General features: G+C 36.8%; 1 protein-coding gene across 9 annotated transcripts in view; it reads right to left on the bottom strand.

The window, feature by feature from the left end:
- The window catches only part of EXOC6 (exocyst complex component 6), an 84,820-nt gene that overhangs the window by 50,275 nt on the left and 14,411 nt on the right, over nt 1-20,134 (bottom strand). For all 9 annotated transcript variants that reach the window (XM_071564268.1, XM_071564269.1, XM_071564271.1 and 6 more), the window contains exons 2-9: nt 14,523-14,694; nt 13,197-13,244; nt 12,992-13,082; nt 12,059-12,104; nt 5,439-5,643; nt 4,210-4,365; nt 3,483-3,551; nt 43-126 (exon numbers count right to left, since the gene is read on the bottom strand). In XM_071564268.1, coding sequence (XP_071420369.1) covers nt 43-126; nt 3,483-3,551; nt 4,210-4,365; nt 5,439-5,643; nt 12,059-12,104; nt 12,992-13,082; nt 13,197-13,244; nt 14,523-14,694 — 871 coding nt within the window. The remainder of the gene's footprint in view (nt 1-42; nt 127-3,482; nt 3,552-4,209; nt 4,366-5,438; nt 5,644-12,058; nt 12,105-12,991; nt 13,083-13,196; nt 13,245-14,522; nt 14,695-20,134) is intronic.

Genomic DNA, 20,134 nt, shown 5'->3' with positions numbered 1-20,134 from the left:
GCTACAACTCAAGTCACTGCAAAAAAACCCAACTTTCATTACCATGCTTGACTGAGGCTGCAGAACCAATCGTGCTTGTTTCCTTCTCTGCTTTCTGTAGTAATTTTCAAATATTTCTCCATCACCCTAAAAAAAGACAAAAGTAGTTAAAACAAGAACATTGTCCCAGTATCAAAAAGGCACTTCTTAATTCAAGGGTAGAAGTCTCTTCAACTAAGCAGATATTTTGCATTTTTTCCATATGTGAACCTTCAGCTGACAGCTGCCAAGTTCTGCATGCATGAAATATGCAGATATTACCTTTTCCTGTAAAGTAACTGACAGCCTGTAAATAGAAATTTTGCTTGTGCCTACATTTTGTCAAGCAATATGGATTTTAAACAGTATGTTTGTTTTTAAACTACAAACTATATTAATATTTATAGATAAGCCCTATTACCCTTTACTCTGTAACTGAAACTCATTGTCTCCTAAAACATATCTCTAGGTTATTCAAGAAAGTAACTGCATCGTTACAGAAATGTTTCTATGAATACATGACACATCTGAACACTGCCTGCATTAGCTTTGCCTGAGAAAAAAACACACATGAGATTTACTGACTATTTGCTTATTGTTTGGGATTTATAATGAGTGTGGATTTGGATTTTTTTCCTATCGTGATCCTCAAAAATACAGTGTCCTCTGTGCCTAAAGATTACATTATCAGGAATTTAAGTGACATCTTACTTATCTCATTAAGATGATCATTCAGTAGAAACCATCTCTCCATTTGAAATCAGTGCTACGTTGACTCACCATCTACCTACTGAACCCAAAGTAACTTGTATGCACGCAGAGTAAAGCTTAGCATTTTTAAGGCTTGGTTTTACTTTATGGGCCTGTTATTACACCAGTGTTGTTTAGAATTCCATTACTTGGTCTTCCAAAAAAATCTTCAAATTTTTCTCAAATCTCAAATTATTACAGACATTTCATACTACTAAGCCAGCATTACTTACCTAACTCCTTTATAAGATATAACAAAGGAAGTTAAAATTTAGTTCGTAATGAATATTTCATCATATTTAGAAATACTGCTAACCTAAGAAAATCTAAAAGCAAAAGACAGACTTAGTTTAAAAACAAAAAAAATCCATTTGACACCAAGATGCAAATTTATAAGAACACTGTTTGTTGCAGCAGAACTTCACACAATGTGCTCTAATTCATACAAGCACATACTGATCAGACACACTAACCATTGTCTCCAGCCCAAATACTCAATGAAGTTGTCAAATTGTTGACTTCTATTGTCAATGTCAATCAAATCTCTACCCAGCTCTGACACAACTACCCAAGCAAAAAGAGTAGCTGCTCTTCACAAACCCACATAAATGAAGATGTAAAATATGACTATTTATAGACCATGCTACCCTACACAGTCAAGATCAGCAATTCAAGGATAACAACTGTTTGAAACAGATGTGCTAAAGAAATCAGAACATAAGCAACAACCCTGATGGGTTGCTCACTGAATAAGCAAAGCCTAGACAAGATAAAATATACCAAAGCAAAGTGTTTTGCCCAGCTTTCAAAGATTCATGAGTTTATATCAACAGAAACAATAAATCTCTTTACATTTTGTTATAAATTCTAGGAATATTGCTAATATATCAAGTGCTGCTTCACATCATAGATACATTTATTTAACCCTGATACAGTGTTTCATTGAAAGGTAACACTACATGCCAACAGGATAAGGGTATTTTAACCAAAATTTAAATATGAAGCATCTCATATAATACAGGGCCTAAAAAAAGATCTTTATGTATATTGTTCAGAAGTTTCTAGTCTAAAGAAAGGTTACTCATCAATAAATAGTCTATATTTGGTACATATTTATCTTGCCAGTACCAGGCTGGAATCACAAGCTACGTAGTATCTTTATGGGCCTATTATTACACCAGTGCTGTTTAGAATTATTCTTCAATATGAAGAAGTAGAGTAAAAACTTCTGTCCTACATAAAAAGAGAGTATTTTCTAAAATTTTGTAGCAGAAACAGAATTCATTGAGAACATAACACTTGCTGCGAGGTAAGTCCTTGTTACAGAAATGTAATGAACAGCCATCTGGTATCAACTCCCTTCCTCTGCTGTCATCATTAAGTTCTCTAAACTCAAAAGAGATGGCTTGAAACCGAAGATAAATGATAAGAACTCCAAGAAGTGGTTAACACACAACTCTTGATAATGCTATCATAGCTTTCTAATTAGATGATGTTGGCAGGAAATACAGAAGTCCTACTCTGAAGACATCAACAACCCTTCCTGATGTCAGAGAGAACTCCAATTTTTCTGTATCCAGTCCATTTGGAACGTGGTAAACTTTCTATGCAAACCCAAAAACCATATCCGTGGATCAAGGATCCAACATCAGGATCCTTGTCAAAGTGAAAAACATAATTATGCATCACTTTTAAATGTCATCTATCAATTTTACTTCCCATTCCTCTATTTTACTAAAGAAAGAAGAGGCAGATGTTGTCAACTCATGTGTTTACCTTTACACATTCTTTTTTATATGTTATTTCACACTTTGTTTTCTGTAAAAAGAAACAGTTCATGCTTTCATTGTTCTGGCAGACTGTCTTTCTGTCCCTCTTGATCTTTCATTGAGATGAAAAATCACTGACAGTTTTGTTTGGATTCCTTTAAAAATAGTTAACAGTGAAATAACATTTTAATCAGTATTTCAATATGTAAGGTTTCATGTAACACCGATGCAAGGATTACACAAAAAGAAGATAACCCATCCTGAATGCTTGAAACCAGGTCCAGCTGAGATTGAAGGACTGGCAATACTTGCAGGTACATCATCTACATGTCACTGATACTCATATTCTATAAGTAACCTGACTTCACAAGTAATAGAGACACAGGAAAGATGAGAAAATAACAAATAATGTGATAGCATGTTTTGCAAAAAAGCTTTCATCCTTGTTAACTGGTGCACTCCATCTCTTTTACAGGAGCTAAAATAGGCTATTGTGTGTCTGTCATTGAATCCTACCTAATCTACCCGAGCACACTGTCAGAATCCCCAGTTTTTGCTTCCTATTTTTCTCTACTGTTCTGATTTCCCCAAGATTCCGAATGAACATTCCTATGTTTTGTAATACTGATCCAAACATTTGGGTAACACAGAACACTTGTGGGAACTGCAAAAGTGCCAATACCAGTATTGAGGCAAACATGCACATTGGACATGTCTACTTAAGAACACTTAGGTAATTAATGTCTTGCTGATGTCCTTTTTGCATATAGAAGAAAACATGGAGTCATGCCCGAGTATCCATACTCGATCCATCTCAGCTTCTTCATCCAGAACTACTAATACCAGAAGCAATATGCTTGTCTGTTTGGGAACTATTAAGAGTGTGGAAATGAATATTCAACTGCAAAAATTTAAATATCTTCTTGAGGTCACCTTAATACATACCAAAACAGAGTAGATGTGCAAACACCTATAAACTGGAGAAAAGTCTACAAGATCTTGAGCAGTTAAAACCTGAAGAAGAAATGAAAATGAAAAGTATATAAAACATAAAAAGCATACAACTTACAAAATGTGATATATTACCAACAGAACTTGTCTAAAGAAGGATTCAAAAACGGATGGTTTCTATCACAAAACAATACATCAATTGCTTGAATCTCCCCTCCCTTTGTAGTACAGTACTATATTTTTCTGTGTTACAATACCAGAGTCCTTTCTCGGTGTTTTCAGAGCACCAGATTTAAAGGTCTAAAAGCTCACTGTTTCATTCAGTTTAGGAATACTGAGTATGTGACAGATTAAAAAGCTCTAACCCAAGTTCTAACACCAAAATCTGGCTTTAGCAATAGCAGAATATTCCAGTGGGTCACAAACCATTTACAGTGGGCAGGTAATGTATAATGTCAATTACAACTGAATTCCAGTATAACTGCAAGCTCTGTCCAACTGAATGTCCTCAAACACGATGCTAAAGCTAGCATTAATACAAATAATATTTTGGCCCTATTTTTTCACCCTAAAATGCTGCTCTGGACTGGTTACCCTTGAAGGTGTTCTGTGGTTCTTCATAATTAACATTCATCAGGTACTGAGAGGGTACTGAAAGTCTTGTTCAATAAACCTACAAAATTCACTTTAAATATGATGTACTGATTTAGAACAAAGTTACCTCTTCTTCATGTTCATCATCATCTTCAAATGTTCGCTTCAATGTGATTTCATTCTTGGATTCCACAATTTTGCCTCTACCTAAATGCATATTCTGACCATAGTTTACGTTATTCCGCTTCTGAAGAGTGGTACTGAAGGTTTTCTGTTGCTGTGCCTGTTTTAAGAGTAGAATCAATAAGGAGGCATGTAATTCAAATTTCATCACTGAGGAGTATATGCTATGACCTGAAAAACAGGTGTTGCTATTGGATACATACACATCAGTGTAACTGCAAGATGTGTGCCCTCAGCCTACAACCATTTTGCCTTTAATCAGTTTGGGATGATAAATGAGCTCAGTAGTGAATTCTGTGTAATTTTTCCTTAATCCCCGGAATACAACTTTTAAAGGCCAAAAAAATAAAATAAGCAATCTGTAATTTTCCTGATCATAAACTGCAAACAGAGAATCAACATTTAAATGAAGTACAGTTATCACAGTTTCCAACTATTTGTTTGCTGTCTTCAGTTAAGTCTTAAGTGAACAGTCTGCTGCACAGGACCAGGACACCATATTGTCCTCACTATTGAAAGAAATACAACAAGGTAACACAGCACAATCTTCCAATTAAGTTTCATTTGTAATAATCAATGCTGCATTTTACAAGAACCCTGATGACAAACTGGCAACCCAACCTGAATTCTGTCCAACAAAAAGTCAAATGAAAACTTTATTTGCTCTGAATAATTTTAGAAGCATGAACTGCTTTAAAGCTTCTCAGTCACAACGCTTTGAAGGTGCAGATTAATTTGCAGATGGAACATGCAAAACCTCCAGCAGTCTCAGCCTCCTCCTGGCTCTTCAGCCTCTGTATTAGTAGTGCTTTAAAAAGAACTAGGCAGGTATCTCACCACTTCTCTTAGTCTAATTCATCCTTGCCAGCTGGCCAGATAGGCTGATCTTTGTTTTGGTGCAGTAGCTGCTCAGCTACAGACTGTCCAGGAGCTGACTACTCAAGGCATTTCACAATTTTTTGAAACTTTTCCAAAGCATTTCTTCTTCCTTTCCCAGAGAGAAAACTAATTCTTGTCTAGGACACAGATAGAAACTACACAAGATGTTAGTAAGCTCCCCATTTTTACTTAGAGGTCTATGTGATGAGTATAATCCTTGGAAAAATCTTTTCGGCTAATTTGACACTAAAATTTTCAGTAAACAACAGGGCTGAAGCCATCCTGTTAGCTTACCTGCTTCATGGCAGTTTCCCCAATTCTGTCAGAATGCTTTCGAATGCTTTCTAAGAAATCTTTCAGATCTGACATGGATATTTCTTTTATTTCTTCACGCAGTTTTGGAAGATTTTCTATCATTATCTGACAAAACCGGTATTGGCTAACTCTAGGAAGATACAGATTTTCAAGCTGTTCCATTGTTTTTAAAGCAGAATAGTATCTATAAAGAGATTAAAATAAAATTATGCGGCTTCTTATAAAAATTTAATATTTTTTATCAAATACAGGCTTGCAATAACACACACGCAATCAATATGCATCTTATGAAATTATTCTGTTCTTACAAGAATTAAGACTCAAAAGGTTATCCATATAAAGCTTCAGTTTGGAAAAAAACAGTGAACTGCCACAGTGACTCAGTCAAGTAAAAATTTTAAGGAGTCTCATATGGTATTAACTGTTCTGATCAACAGAGTCTCAAAACCTCATGGACCATCCTGCAGAATGGCAACACTAAAGTCCTGACCTTTATTTCCCCTTCTAAACTGAATTGATTAGGGTTTTTTAAGAATTGCCTTTTTTTCTGAAACACAAATTGCCAATCATCCAACACTGCAGTATGTGCACCAAACAGTGAGAAAAATCTTGAAAAAGTGTCCCTGGGTGTTTCTGCCTTCTTTAGGTATATGTGAACATGTCCACAGCTACAGGCACCCTCCTTCCACCATGCTTAGCCAGAAAACAGCCGTATACAGGAGTAAACACTTTCAGACTGAAAAACAGCTCAAGCTGCTGGCTCCCTTCAGCAGGCAAGCAGTAATAAATGACTAACACTAGTCACGACTTTTTGTTCAATTCTGAAATTAAAACAATGCTCTGAATTTTCTCAGTCACGACATTTCTAAGCTAACAACTGAGCATAGCTGGAGGATGGGAAAAATCTCCTCTTTTATTCCAGAACAGAACTGCTTTCAGAAGACTGCAAATAAAGAGGTTTCAAGTGTAAATTAGGAGCTTTAGTTTATTATATACTTGGTTTATATAAAATATACATAAGGTGACGGGAATGTTGCACATAAGAAAAGGCCTAGGGGGGTTTATGTGTGTGGGTTTTGGTTTTTTTAAATAGCAAATGACCAGGAGTGCCACATGGTGAGACTTCTGGGGAATAAAACCATAATAGCATCAAAATCGTATAAAGGTTTTTATTTAAATTATACGGATCAGCTTATCAGAACACTGTTAGTTCATCTGGAAGGTTTTTGACTGCTGTCTCTAAGATCAGAATTAACATAATCCATTTTAAATCCATTCTAGAGTCCCTTACTAATTATACATATATATGGAGCTCAGGACCTTGCCCTTTTAACATCTGCTCTGATAAAGCATTGAAGTCTTATTAATTTGAAGGTCATCTGCAGGTCAGGTTTCAAATTAAAGTTTTGCATATAATTTCATAGAATAATGTATTGTTATATTTTGATTTTTTAAAATTCCATAGATTTAACTCAATACTGAAGATTTTGATAATAATAATATTATTTCCCATCATATATTATCAGTCATGTAAGGTCAAGATTGACCATTTTACTACAAATGATTTAAAGAAGTATCTTCAAAGTTATTTTTTTCATATGAATATAGCATTCTACTGTGTATTCTTTTGAGTTAATCTGTAAGAATATGCTCCCCAATGCAAGATTTATCATGTAAGCTTTGAAACAGAAGACACAAGTTTGATACACCAACAGAGGTCATACAATAAGACCATGCGGAACTGATCTATCTCATCAGCAGAAGCAGAAAACTGTAGGATGGATTTTACTTGTATCTCCAAACTTCTTATCCTTTACAAAATGTCCCAGACACAGAGCAGTCATGTCTGTATAGAACTTGAAACATCAACATACAAAAATCCCCAAAGTAAAAGCAAATGACCATTACTTTAGTGTACGCCAAGTATTCATTTGTGTTTTAAATGACAGAGAAAACTTCTAAGATTTGTATCAGGAGAATGTCTTTGGAGGCAGCTAAGAGAAATATCATAACTTACTAAAAAAGCTCCATCAAGTTAAACTACAGCGGTCAAGAAGTTACACAGAACAAGAGCAAGATGAACTCAAAGACTGGCTTTTACTGTGAATAATTTATTTGTACACAAGCCTAATGAGTAAAGAAACATGCAGTTATATCCCAAAATTTCATGCTAAAGAAAACAAGAGGAGAGACAAAAGTCTCACTTTATTAAGGAAACACAGTTAGGAAAAAATAGTGTTATACAACTTTTGTGCTTCCTTTAAAGGCAAATACTGTAATTCCTGCTTACTACATTTCCATTGAGTAAATATGAAAAAAAAATTCTACCAAGCACATGTAAGAGAGTTCCTTGGAATTCTTCAGTAATACTACAGAAAAGTCACATTCACAGAGATCCTGAAGATGATATATTGAAATTTCAATTTAAATCCTTTTACCACAGGAACAGTATTTATTTTGTTTTTAAATATAGCTGCCTTAACAACTCTAAACTTGATTTTTAAACTTCCTCAGCACACCAATTTTATCAGTTGCCCCAAAAGACCATCAAGTGAAATCAAGGTACTACTAACTCTGAAACTTCTGTAAAGTGAATCAAAAGCTTGATTTTTCTGAAAATCAGATTAAAGAGTTGCTGTGAAAAAACCCCAAGATCTGTGGAATACCATTTTTGTCAATAATTATGTGGTAGGAGGTTTATTAAAAATCCAGAAATTATCAAATTAATAAAGGTTGAGAATGGCAACAAAGAAAGCAGCTGACAGTTCAGTAGCAAATATACATTTTTAAGGGGTTTTCTGCCAGATCCATAGTACCTCTGGGAAGTATTGATTTGAAGCTGGTAAAAATCAGTGCTCTATTCTGACACAGTTCCAATACAATGCAGAAAAACAAAATCAAATTACTATGGTCTTTACTGTTTCAGTATCTTTCCATACAGACATGAGTAAAGCCAAATTATATAAATTACAAACTTTTCATATTTGCATCTTTTATGTTTTAAGGTTTATTTGGATGCTTGGAAGGTTTATGCAGAGAAAGGCTGCATGACTGTCAGTGAGATTCAGTAACCTAAATAATTAATCAACTCTGTGTTTCCCACAGTCTGGAAGAAAGCTTATAGTAAGGTCAAAAAAACAAATCCAGATCTTTCAGGGCAAAAAGCTCACTCTGAAAACAATACTCGTTCCTTAGTCCGTCTCATGATACATTCAAGAAGATTCAGCAACTACCTTAGCAGATTGGCTTACTACTTTCCATAGTATGGCAGGTTTGGCTTTTTGTAATACTCTGGAGAAGAGACTTGCAAAACCACCAGTTCTAACAATTCCCACACTTTGACCACAATCCCTTGAAGCAGCTGGGAACCTTCTCCTAATACACATATCAAAATCCAAACACTAAGGCCATGGTAACAGAGCTGTATGAAATGTGTGATGATCTTATTTCTGACTTAAAATCAAAGATTGAGGCAGTTCAGTCTCAATCCATAGACCCCACCAGGCGGTTTGGAGAGCAGTGAAGAAACCACACCTCTCCTTTGTGCTTCCTCAGTTAAGACTTCAAACCCTCCATAACCCTTTCCAGCCAACTGAGTCTGTTTAGAGCAGATTCTGCAGTTACTTCCCCTCACAACTACAGTTCTTGTCAACTTGTGTTATCCATGGCTCAGGAGACAGATAAATAGGATACAGAGCCTTTCACCTCTAGGTCATCAGTTCAAACGTAACCCATGTTGGTAAGGACCAAAAGTTGCTACCAATAGATGGCTTTTTGGACTCCTCTCTAAATCCCCATTTCATCTGCACAAACTATGTATTCCAGACACAAAATCTTGAATTATCTTAAAAGAGGTCTGCCATTGAGAAAAGGAAAGGAGATTCTAATTTTATCCTGTAACCACTATCCCCCAAACATATATCTTTCGTCTTCCCTTCCTTTAAACATTAGAATTTTGAGTTTTATTCATGATGCAAGACTCTAAGACAATGGAATAATGAAAATATATTCTAAAAGGCTGCAAGCAGAGAAAGTCAAGATGCCCTTTTACAGAAAAGACCAACAAAAGCTTTGCTGCATTAAAAAATCTCAGTGAAGGTTCATGACAAAAATTATCTTTATCTAAAATAAGCATTCCTCACTGCTTTGTTATGACAGGGATTGTGAATTTTCCTCGCTCTGTTCTTCAGGAAAGCTTCACAACAAAACTTAGAAAGATCAGTTTTGAAATCCCTTGTATGTACACACATCAGCTATCAGGTCTTTGTAGATGTCCTTGCTATTGCTCAGTCTTTTAGTAGTGATTTAGGCCAGGATACATGCACACTTCAGACTGTTGCCTGATGAGCCACAAGGAAATTACCTGCAGTAGGATAGCCTGTAGACTGTATCATAGGGAATTGCCAGACACAGGCAAAGTAGTAATGGTAGCATAGCTAATGAAAGAGTTACCTGAGCTGGAGCAGTTGCCTGCAGCAGAGTCTGAGCCTTCTGCACTCCATGTGATTTCAAGGTATAGTACATCAAAGGTATAGAATCTCTCCTCTCCCTTAGATCTTTTTATGGTATGACAATGACATGTCCAAACCCCTCAATTCAGGAGTCCTTTAACTTTTAAGACTTCCTGTCTGGCAACTCTTTCCACAAGAAAATTATCAGATCTGAGTATCTCAAAAAATAGAAATTTAGTTCTAGACTTAAAGAGTACTGATGGTTTCTTGGTAAGCCCATCAGCCATGAGTGGACTTAAAAAAATCACTAGCAGCTATGGAGTCAAAATGCCAAAAGCCATCTGCAATTTTATCTCACATAAATGATCCTTATACAATGACATTAGGAACTGTAACTTCCCTTGCAATTCTAAAACCAGGATGCTGCTTGCCTTGCCTGACAGAGCACAGGAAGGGCAGAATGCAGGTCTAGATCCCACTCTTTCCAGTATTTTCAGCACACTAAACATAGCACACTCCACAGAAGACCTTGCAAAGGAAGAAATGCAATGCATCAGCACACTCTTCAGTCTGTTGTCTGACTGGAGTAGCAAGGGCATTGGCCTGTTTACATCCTTCTGCTGAGCTGCTCCAAGAACAATGCAACAACATGTTACCAGCTACTCTAAGCAGATGTAAAACCAGTGACTTGTTCAGAAGAAATAGTGTATACTAGTTAAGCTGATGAGATCTACCAAAGAGCTTCACATGCAGCAAGTTTTAATTTTTGTACAAGACAGCAGAGTGCCATAGTTATTACGCTGTTCTTAAAGCTCCTATTTCTGCAGAAGACCTCCTATACAGCAAACATGCACAGGTATCACACAACACATATATCACTGGTAAAGATGCATCAGATTTCCTGCAGTGTTGATTGACCTGATGTGTACAGTTGATCTGAAGCATTTAGGATGTATCTGCACACAGGCTTTAGAACTGGTTTGCTCATACAGCTCATACACAGTGGCTGCTGCTGAGGGCTTTCAGATGCTCAGCGCTATGGCAGGAGGTATTGGCTACTCAGAAACAGAAATCCAGACAAATAGTCCAAAAGTACATCTATTACGTAGCAGCCCTGCGACAACTGACTAGGCATAGCTCGTTCTGAGTGGAAACAGTCCACTCCAGGAGGACATGTCAGCAGGAGCTCACTGCAGTGGTGCCAAGTGTGCCAAGGCACCGACAACAATCCTGAAACCAGAGAGGAAAGGCACAGAACAATCGGAGCGACTGAGGTGCTGTGAAAAGCAGGCAGGGATGAAGGTGGCAATGACATCATAGAAATCCTGATGAAGAAAACAGCAGCAGTGGCATTCCTGGGCAGGTGTGCAGGTGCCACAGCCCCAGTGGGACTGGATGACAGATAAGGCAGGGAGCAGGGGCAGCCAGGCTGCCATGGAGAAAGAACTGGGGATACTGGGCCTACAGCAGCAGTGAGTGGTGCTCTGAGAGGATGAAAAGTGAAGACAAAATAGGAAGGAACGGCTGGTCATGTACCAGTTATAAACTATTGTTCTAGCAATTAATTTTTAGTTATGGTTTTCATTTTTTTAACAAGTCTATTTGTCATGGAGGAAAAAAATGCCAAAAACACCCACACTTTCTGCACTTTGTTTTTGTAGTCGCATTTACACAAAAAGATGAGCACAGAGATACTAGATAGGTGTAAAGAAAGGTAGATGGAATGAAATGTCCTTTCTTCTTGGATTATGAGTTTGATTCAAATATATCGTAATACATTAACCATATGCTAATGTGCTCTGAAAGATCTTTTGTCCTCAAGGACCTTACTTTTCTTGATTCTTAAACTACTTTGAGTAAGTAAAGTATACTCCATATTTTATACTCATAATTTCATTTCGTGCTGTATCTGTTTAAGTAAAAATTATTTTTCAAGGCAATCCCTAAGATCCTAGAATTTCTTCATATTTAATATAGCATTTGTTCACTTGCAATGACATTCTTGAAACACAGACAAGGTATTATGAAAAGAAGACTTCACATACCAAGCTACAAGGCTTAGAATACTTACTTGTCTACATTAGTATTGGCTATTCTATCAGCTTACTTACAAATGTTTTTTTTTCTCACAGAAATAAAGTCACTCACCTTTTTACATTCATCTGTTCTTTTAGTTTGCTGTACATTTCCAGCACTACACAAAAACAAGCAGATTAACTCATGAATCTTATTGTGGCTTTAATTAATAAAAGAAATAAATATATATTGTAAAGGATAAAATTATAAATAGAAGAGGATATGCTAAATTTACATTATTTAATTCCTGCTGTAACACAAATGTGATAAAACTAGCAAAAAATATGCTAGATGCAGCTAAGAAAGAAAAAAACTGAGCTCTTAACAGTTTTTAAATAAAAAACAATTAAGATAGAACAAGATAGTCAACACTATACATATTGAGCATATTCATGCACTTACTACATACCACAACCTTATCTGCATTACCAGCCCATGACCTGTCTCCATACAAAGGCAACAGTACCACCTACTGTACTCGTAACAGGTCAACAACAAGACTTCACAAAGGAAAACTCAAATCTGCTTTACATCAATATCACAAACAAGATAAAACCCTTACAAAGCTGTGTGCAGCCCTACAATATTACCTTTCTGAAACGTTTAGGACCCTTATTTTTATTTTTAAAAACCTGCAATGACACAGAGCTAAAAGCACAATGTTGAAATAGCATCATTAGTATTTTCCCCAGTTTTCAAACAACCCACCTCCTTAAGAAACAAATTCATTGTTTATCATATAAAAACATTAGTTCATTTAAAGCTGTATGTGGCTACAACATTTGCATCATTACAATCTGTCTCACTGTCTTCTCACAGCACCGTAACTGCTCTATGTCAAATATGGTAAAAGACTTGGAACCTACATGTTGGCATCTTTTAAAAACCTATTAATTCTTTCATTAAACTGGATGTCACAGGACCACAACTTAAAAAAAATTCTTTTCCACTTGGCTATGGTGACTTTATTTAATTTGCCATCATATTTAGTCATAGGTCACTCACCTGGAAGACACAACTGCAGTTTCTCCACAACAGTTGTAATATTCCGCTGTTGAACTCTACATCGGATTATTTCCTCTGTTTGGGCTATCACCTTAAAGGGTATTTTTACAAAAAAAAAAAAAAGAAAATCAAATTTAATTATGAAAACAATTTATTTTTGCTACAAATATTCATAATGCCCATATAGGAAGCAATATTTTCTCACCTCTTTCCCAGCATCCTGAAGCCTTCGGTTGGTATCAGTAACTTGGACCTTAAAAATAATTTCACCTTTGTTAGACAAATATGCATATATTGCCCTGATGTGACTGCTCACCCTTGTAATCAGATCATGCTTCCTGAGAAACTTAGAACAAAGAAATGCAAATTCAAATTAACTCTACAGCTTGAACTTGAACTTTTGATCGCAAAGGGCTTTTGTTAACTTCAATTACTTATGACAGTTCTTTCTAACAGATTCTGTGGCAAACTTCTCAAATTTACTTGGGATTTTTGAACTTTCCTTGTTTCTGTAGGTCTGTCAAACAATTCAAATCATTGACCCAATTGACCACTGGTCCCTTTTTGATAACCTCAATGAGCTCTATGGGCCATTCATTGTCTGTAAGAAATGGTGATTGCATTTTATGGTAATTAAACATTCATACTTTGCTGAATGCAAACACTGGGTGGTTGATTAACATCAAACGTGGAAATCTCCAAACCACAGCAACATTTTAATGCTGCAGGTGCAGGCAAAGCTCAACCTCAGATTTTCCCACATAGTAAGTGACTCATTAGGTCATCATAATAAGGAAGCACATTCTAGTTTATTAAAAATCTCATTAATTTCTGAACAAAGATGCTCAATGACCTCATTGATGCTGTATTTGGTCTCTTGTTATCTGAATATCCTTTATATAATGCTCTTCTAATCATAACCTCTGATGAACTATGCTCATTCTGTCTGGTGTGCACATTTTGCTCTCAAAAGTGTAAAGAGAGCTAAAAGGGACGGATCTCATAATTCACTATTCTGCATTCTGATCTGGGAGTAAATCTTGGTTCTCATATCTAATGAAAACTACTAACAACTCTCCTGTTCATTACAAACTGAAGAACAATTTTTTCATGCATAATTGTGGTGTTTTTATTTTTCCAATAAAGATTTTATTTTTTTCCAAGGTCAGATGCAGAAATGCACAATTAGAAAAAGACCCATTTAAGAAATACCACAGTTATCATTTATTATTCTTTGCCTTCTGAGAAAGCCTTTAAAAAGGGCAAAATTATTTTGGCAGCATTTTCTGAAAACATACATTAAAAAAATCAGAATTAGATCTAATAAAATATTTAGCCTTGTAAATGTAAACTACTGTTTCAGGCGACACAGCTCTAATCACAAATCCTAGTCAATCCACTTTTAAAAAACTGCTGCAAACATCAGAGTGCATGTGATAATCACTACATTATTGTTCAGTAGAATAGTCCGGTTCCCTCTCTGAAATTCAAAGACAATGATACACGACACTCTGAAAAATTAATTCCTTACCTTTAATTTTTCTGCATCAGCCCTAACTTTAAGAAGTTCTGTAATAGCATCCACAAAGCCCTGATGGTGAAAATTGCACATCTTTTCTATCTCCCTGTCATGGTTACGGATGCAGGCATCAAGTTTTTCCATAAACTTCTGATGTGCGTTTGGTTGGTCATCATATACAGACCTATTAAATACAAATAAGAAAATCAAAGTTTACTTTTTCATACAGTTGAAAATAGTGTGCAAGAATCTTTACTGAAATATCTCTCTCTTAGAAAGAAAATAAAAGCAAGCAAACTTGATGGTAGAGTGGCATCATTTGGTGGATCCACTCCATCAAAATCAGCATTAAAAGAAAGAGATGGTGCAAACCCGAGAACTGAACCCAGCCCTTATGGCATTAATCCAGGTGCTTAACCAGTTACATCATGGTTGACCTGAGCCTCACTGGTCTGTTATTTATGCCCTAATGCTCAAATACGAGTACAAAAGAATCAGTTTCTCTGACCACCTCAAATAGCATGGATCACTTTTCCATCAAATTCCACTCTTTGCTAAATATAAAGAGGTCCAAACATACAAATTTGCTTTTCTGGTATTCCTAACACCAGAGTTATCCAACTAAATCAGGGTCAGATGCTTCCAGCCAGGATGACCAGAGCACGGTGTGGCAGCAGCTGGACCCCTGGCAGAAGGCACTCCCCAAGGCTCCCTGTCCCTGCCTGCCCACCTCCAGCAGCTTCCAGATAAAACTGTGACACGCACACACCTAAGGCTGCGGCCTCCACGGGATCCAACAGGTAGAAAGGGCTGCAACCAGGTCTTCTGGCCTGGTTTACTAATTGTTTGAATAGTACACTTTAAGACCTCAAAGCAGGAAAAATGACTCCTGGAGAAATCACTGGTGTACCTCACTGAGCAGCATCAGAAATAGAAATCTGTGTGGAAAAACGCTCGAGCACGAGAGTGAGCAAAGGAGGCAGACACGAATTTAAAACTTTAGGCTTTGGACAAGGAAGCAAGAAAAGAGGTTTTACATAGAACTGTACTGGAAACCAAAGGTGTGAGATCTCCCAGCAAATGAAAAGCACATACAGTTCCAAAATTTAATTTGATAAAGCAAAAACAGTGAAGAAAGTAAGTTTTGAAATAGCTTTGCAGATAGAAAGGGAGTGGCAATACAAGGATGATACAGTCAAACATAGACAAACATGTTTGTACTGTGAATTATGAGTGTCAAAAAATAAAACTGATCAAAAACCTTTAAATTGCTTTTTCTCTCATAATTTCCATTTATAATTTTAAAGTTTTCCCCATAATTTTATAAGAAGCTTCTTTTTAAAAAAAAACAATTTAAAAATCTTTGTAGATGGGGAAAAAAAGCTGGAGTTCCAAGGGTCTCATTGTTGCTTGCAGAAGTACAGTCATAAGTTCAAGACAGCAAAACAAAGCCTCTAAAACTCTTGAGTAGCAACCAAGCAATTCCCTTCCAGTCTTCTGGGAGAAGTATCATTTCCTATACTCTTCAAGATCCCCTTCTCTAACCAGACATCTGGGCTCTACCAAGATCTAGGGTCATCATCAACACATTCAACAAACCTATAGCTGAGTGTCTGAAGAACTTGCCTTTTCAATGAAAAGGCTGTAAAACAGATTGAAAAGACTCTTGTAATGAGATTCTTCATACTTTTTTCTTTTGACCTTGCATAAAATACTCAAGCAACTGAACTTAGAGACATGAGAAACGCAATATGCTGTCCTACATGTCTAAGGAAGAAAGCCAATTCCTCACAGTCTGCAAGTTATTGTTAATTTCCCCAAGAAAAAACTACTCAATAAAATATTCCTAGAATACCCTCTTTGCTTATGATAGGAAAATAAGGCTACGGTACTGATGGCAAGATCTGTCCTCCAAAGGGCACCAGGAGAAAAACAGGATTGTTGACCCATGGAGTGGTTTACCCCTCACCATTTCCACTACCACAGTTTGAAATGACAGCTGGAAGGAGCAAATGTGTGCCCATCAGTCCCTCCTCCCGAGGCTCCTGTCAGACTGCCTGAGAGGGAACCCTCTCCAGGCTGCCCAGGATGACTGAGATTTAAAGGGCAATGGTGGATGGTCATGAGTGACCCCCATTTGCCAGTGGGAAATACCTGCACCCAGAACCTGGTGTTGTTGGGAGGGAGAAGCAACATCCTGGCATGGAAGGAAAGAAAGATGCAAGACACAGTCAACACTGAGTGAGCCCTCATTAAGCAACCCTGTGTTCTGCATCTGAAGATACAGGGGGCACCATGTACACCATATCACTGTTACCTGTAAAGAAATGGCTAAGGGATGAGAAAAAGTTGTAGTGCTCCAAAATAAACAGTACAAGCTGGTTACACGAGTGCTGCTCTGTCTCCATAAGAAAAGAGTCAGAGATGTTGGAACCTACAGGGTGGACACAGAGAGACATCCACCTGTCTTCAGCGTTGTTGAAGAAGAAAAAGAGATCAGGAGGACCAGATGCATCTGGTAGTGCCTGAACAGATAGCAGGCACACATGAGCCTCCTCTGAATGGACTGGACTCACCATCTATAGTGCACTGCACAATAAAGCAAACAAAAAATAGGAAAAAATGTTCAGTTTATTATTACTTCTTTTAGTCTTTTTGTTTAAGGGTGGAAGGAGTCTCCAAGCTTAGGTCTCCTTCAAGTGTTCTCAAAGGGAAGTGAGAAAGGAGCATCATTATCACAAAGATAGACTTCCACCTATTGTCATGTGCTCAAACTGTAAGTTGTGCAGTGTAAGCATAGATGAAACCAGCAGTAAAACACAGTAAAGCGAATACACCTAAAATGAGAATAAGACTACAAAAAGATGGTACAAGAGGAACTCCACACTTGAGTTGGTATGACTAAACTTTCTTTGGTGGTTGCAGTGCACTGTCTTTTTGGATTCAGTTATTGCCTGACAATTTGGGGTATCCAGTAGCTGCCTTGAAACTTTTTAATCCATTTCAGATCAGCCAACACGGTCAGACACACTGTTAAAATACTGACAAAAGGAAATCGTTTGGCATCAGAAGACTTCTCTTTAAAACGTTATCAAACAATTCCAGACAGCACAGTCAGAAATTCTGGAAGCACAAAAAATGCAGAATAGGAAATATGTAACTGTTATAAAAAATAATCCTAACCCATTATGCTTTCCTCAATATTAAAGCTATTTATTATTAAGTTTAATTATAATTAAGTACTTATTTTTAATCTCAGGGGTGTTATCAGAGTATTTAATTCAAAATTATACAGGGAATAAATGTTCAAAATCAGGGGCAGAAGTCAATACTGTGTACATCGCAATGCCTTAGCCACAAGATCACCCTACCTTCTTAAAAAAACAGTAGCTACTATTTCGTGTTCTACATTGTACCCTTTTCTGCAAAGATACTCATAAAATTGTGATCTGTGATCTAAGACAGTATTTTGACAGAGCTCCCCAAGGTGCACTAGTAGTATAAATTCTGTATTAATTACATATGTAGACAGCTCCATCTTGTGGGAACAACAACAAACTAACGCTGTTCAGCACACGTGAAAAAACTCCTGAGACAGAACTGCCCACTTTTACAGAAATAAATGATCAGTATATTTAAAAGAAATCCACACTTTGTATTACAACTTCCTGTGAAGAAGTGATACAGAGATAACGAGAAGAAGATGAATTAAACAAGTTTACCAACTCCATTAGGATGCTGTACTCTTAGGACACTACACACCTGCTACGTCAAGGGCTTCAGAACCAAGTCTGGCCTAAAGTACTGGCCTTTTTGAAAAAGTAAGTTCCTCTAGAGAGCCGAGCCATGTCCGGCCAGGGACAGAAACCAGGCTCTTTGTCAAACCTGCAAACACAACTGAGACCATACACACCTGATTTACCCATTATGGAACATCCCACATACACATTTCAAAGATTACCTACACTTACCTAAATAAAGTAATTGCTACCTTCGAGTAATTATCTGAAAGTGTACATTTCAAAAGATAATGGCACTGTGAGCAATCCTGCACTTTTCAGAGTTAAACTATCAGGGAGACAAATCACCATATTGCAGAATCTGAGAGAGACATGAAAGCATGTAGAGATTATTCTTTTAAACTACAAAACAAAATTAACAGAATTTACACACACACAGAGAATCCTGTGGGAAACAGAGTGAGGATGTAGTAACTCTTCCAGCTCCATTTCTTCAGGAGATGACTATTACATGCAAATATGTCTACCCTAAAAATCTCTCACTGTAAATGGCTTCACACAAATCAGTGGGAAGTGTCATGAAAAGGGGCAAACATGCCCAGGATATCAGAAGAACTTTTACATGTGGAATATATAGTTCTTGCAATTTTTGTTTATACACCTCTGAATGAAGAATCCCGAGGATCCTCTTTAGCTTTATGGGCCCCTGAAGCGGATGCTGACGGTCTGAAATACAGCAGAAACCTGACCTGTGCCAAACTGAAAGGCATGATCAGTTTGTACTAGAATTGCTTTCAGCCTCTGATATACACAGCTATAGGAACCTATAGACCACTACTGGCTGATTCATACCATGAATTTCTGACAAGACGGGTTTTTTCTCAGTATGAGACTTCAAAAACTGGAACAAACAAAGGAGAAAATCACTGATGTTGGAGACAGAAGTTTGTGTTTGATTTTGGTACCAAAAACCCAAAACAACACATCACCTTAATTTTCAATCTGGAATGAGAGAACAGTAACTTGAGCGACTACTGAGACATCAGTGCTGTCAGTGATAGGACAGGTACTGGTTTGTCTCCTAATGATGGGGCAAGCAGGGAGCCCATGAAGAGCACAAGCAGAGCTGGACAATATTTCTGGTAATGGGTAGCAGGTCATCTGTCTGTATTTCCCAGAACTCTGTATATAAACAGAGGGACTATTTTTTCTGACTCATCCCAACAACTAGACAATATGAGTCATATTAATGCCAGACTAGGTAAATAGAAAATGCAGAGAGTACTTGAAGGAAAACAAAAAAATTTACTAGCAACAGTCAGGGACTAACCTAAAGGAGAAAGATGTTTCAGTCACTGGATCAATTTTATTACAATAAGGATATTTTTACCTTGATCTCTTTTACTAGGTAGGCTGAAGGGAGAAAGACAAACATAAACAGATTTGAACTCAGGTCCGAAAAAAAAAAAGAGAGAATTGTCAGATATACAACCATTTTCAAAAAATAAAAAAACCAAACAAGTTTACTTTACACCATAAAAAAATGCTCTCAAATTTTTACTTTCAAAACTGAAATACAATATGAAAAATACATATTCAATAGGTCTTACTGACTTCTTGTGGTTACACGCAACACTACACTGAGGCACCAGAGGGCACCATTCCATGTACAAAAGCACCAGCTGTCAGAGTAAGTAAAAAGACTCATCTCCAGAGAGCTAAAATTTAGCCAAGAATTATAAAACTTAACCTTCCAATAATTCCACCCGACCCTTCAAAAAATAATAGTAATTTTAAAAATCAATTATCCTGAAATCATCTGATATATTCCATAATGATAACTACACACACATGCATTATCACTCTGAGCCACTGTCACAGATG

This window comes from Pithys albifrons, chromosome 9 (assembly GCF_047495875.1).
Source record: "Pithys albifrons albifrons isolate INPA30051 chromosome 9, PitAlb_v1, whole genome shotgun sequence".
Taxonomy (NCBI): domain Eukaryota; kingdom Metazoa; phylum Chordata; class Aves; order Passeriformes; family Thamnophilidae; genus Pithys; species Pithys albifrons.
This window is presented reverse-complemented; position numbering and strand designations above follow the sequence as displayed.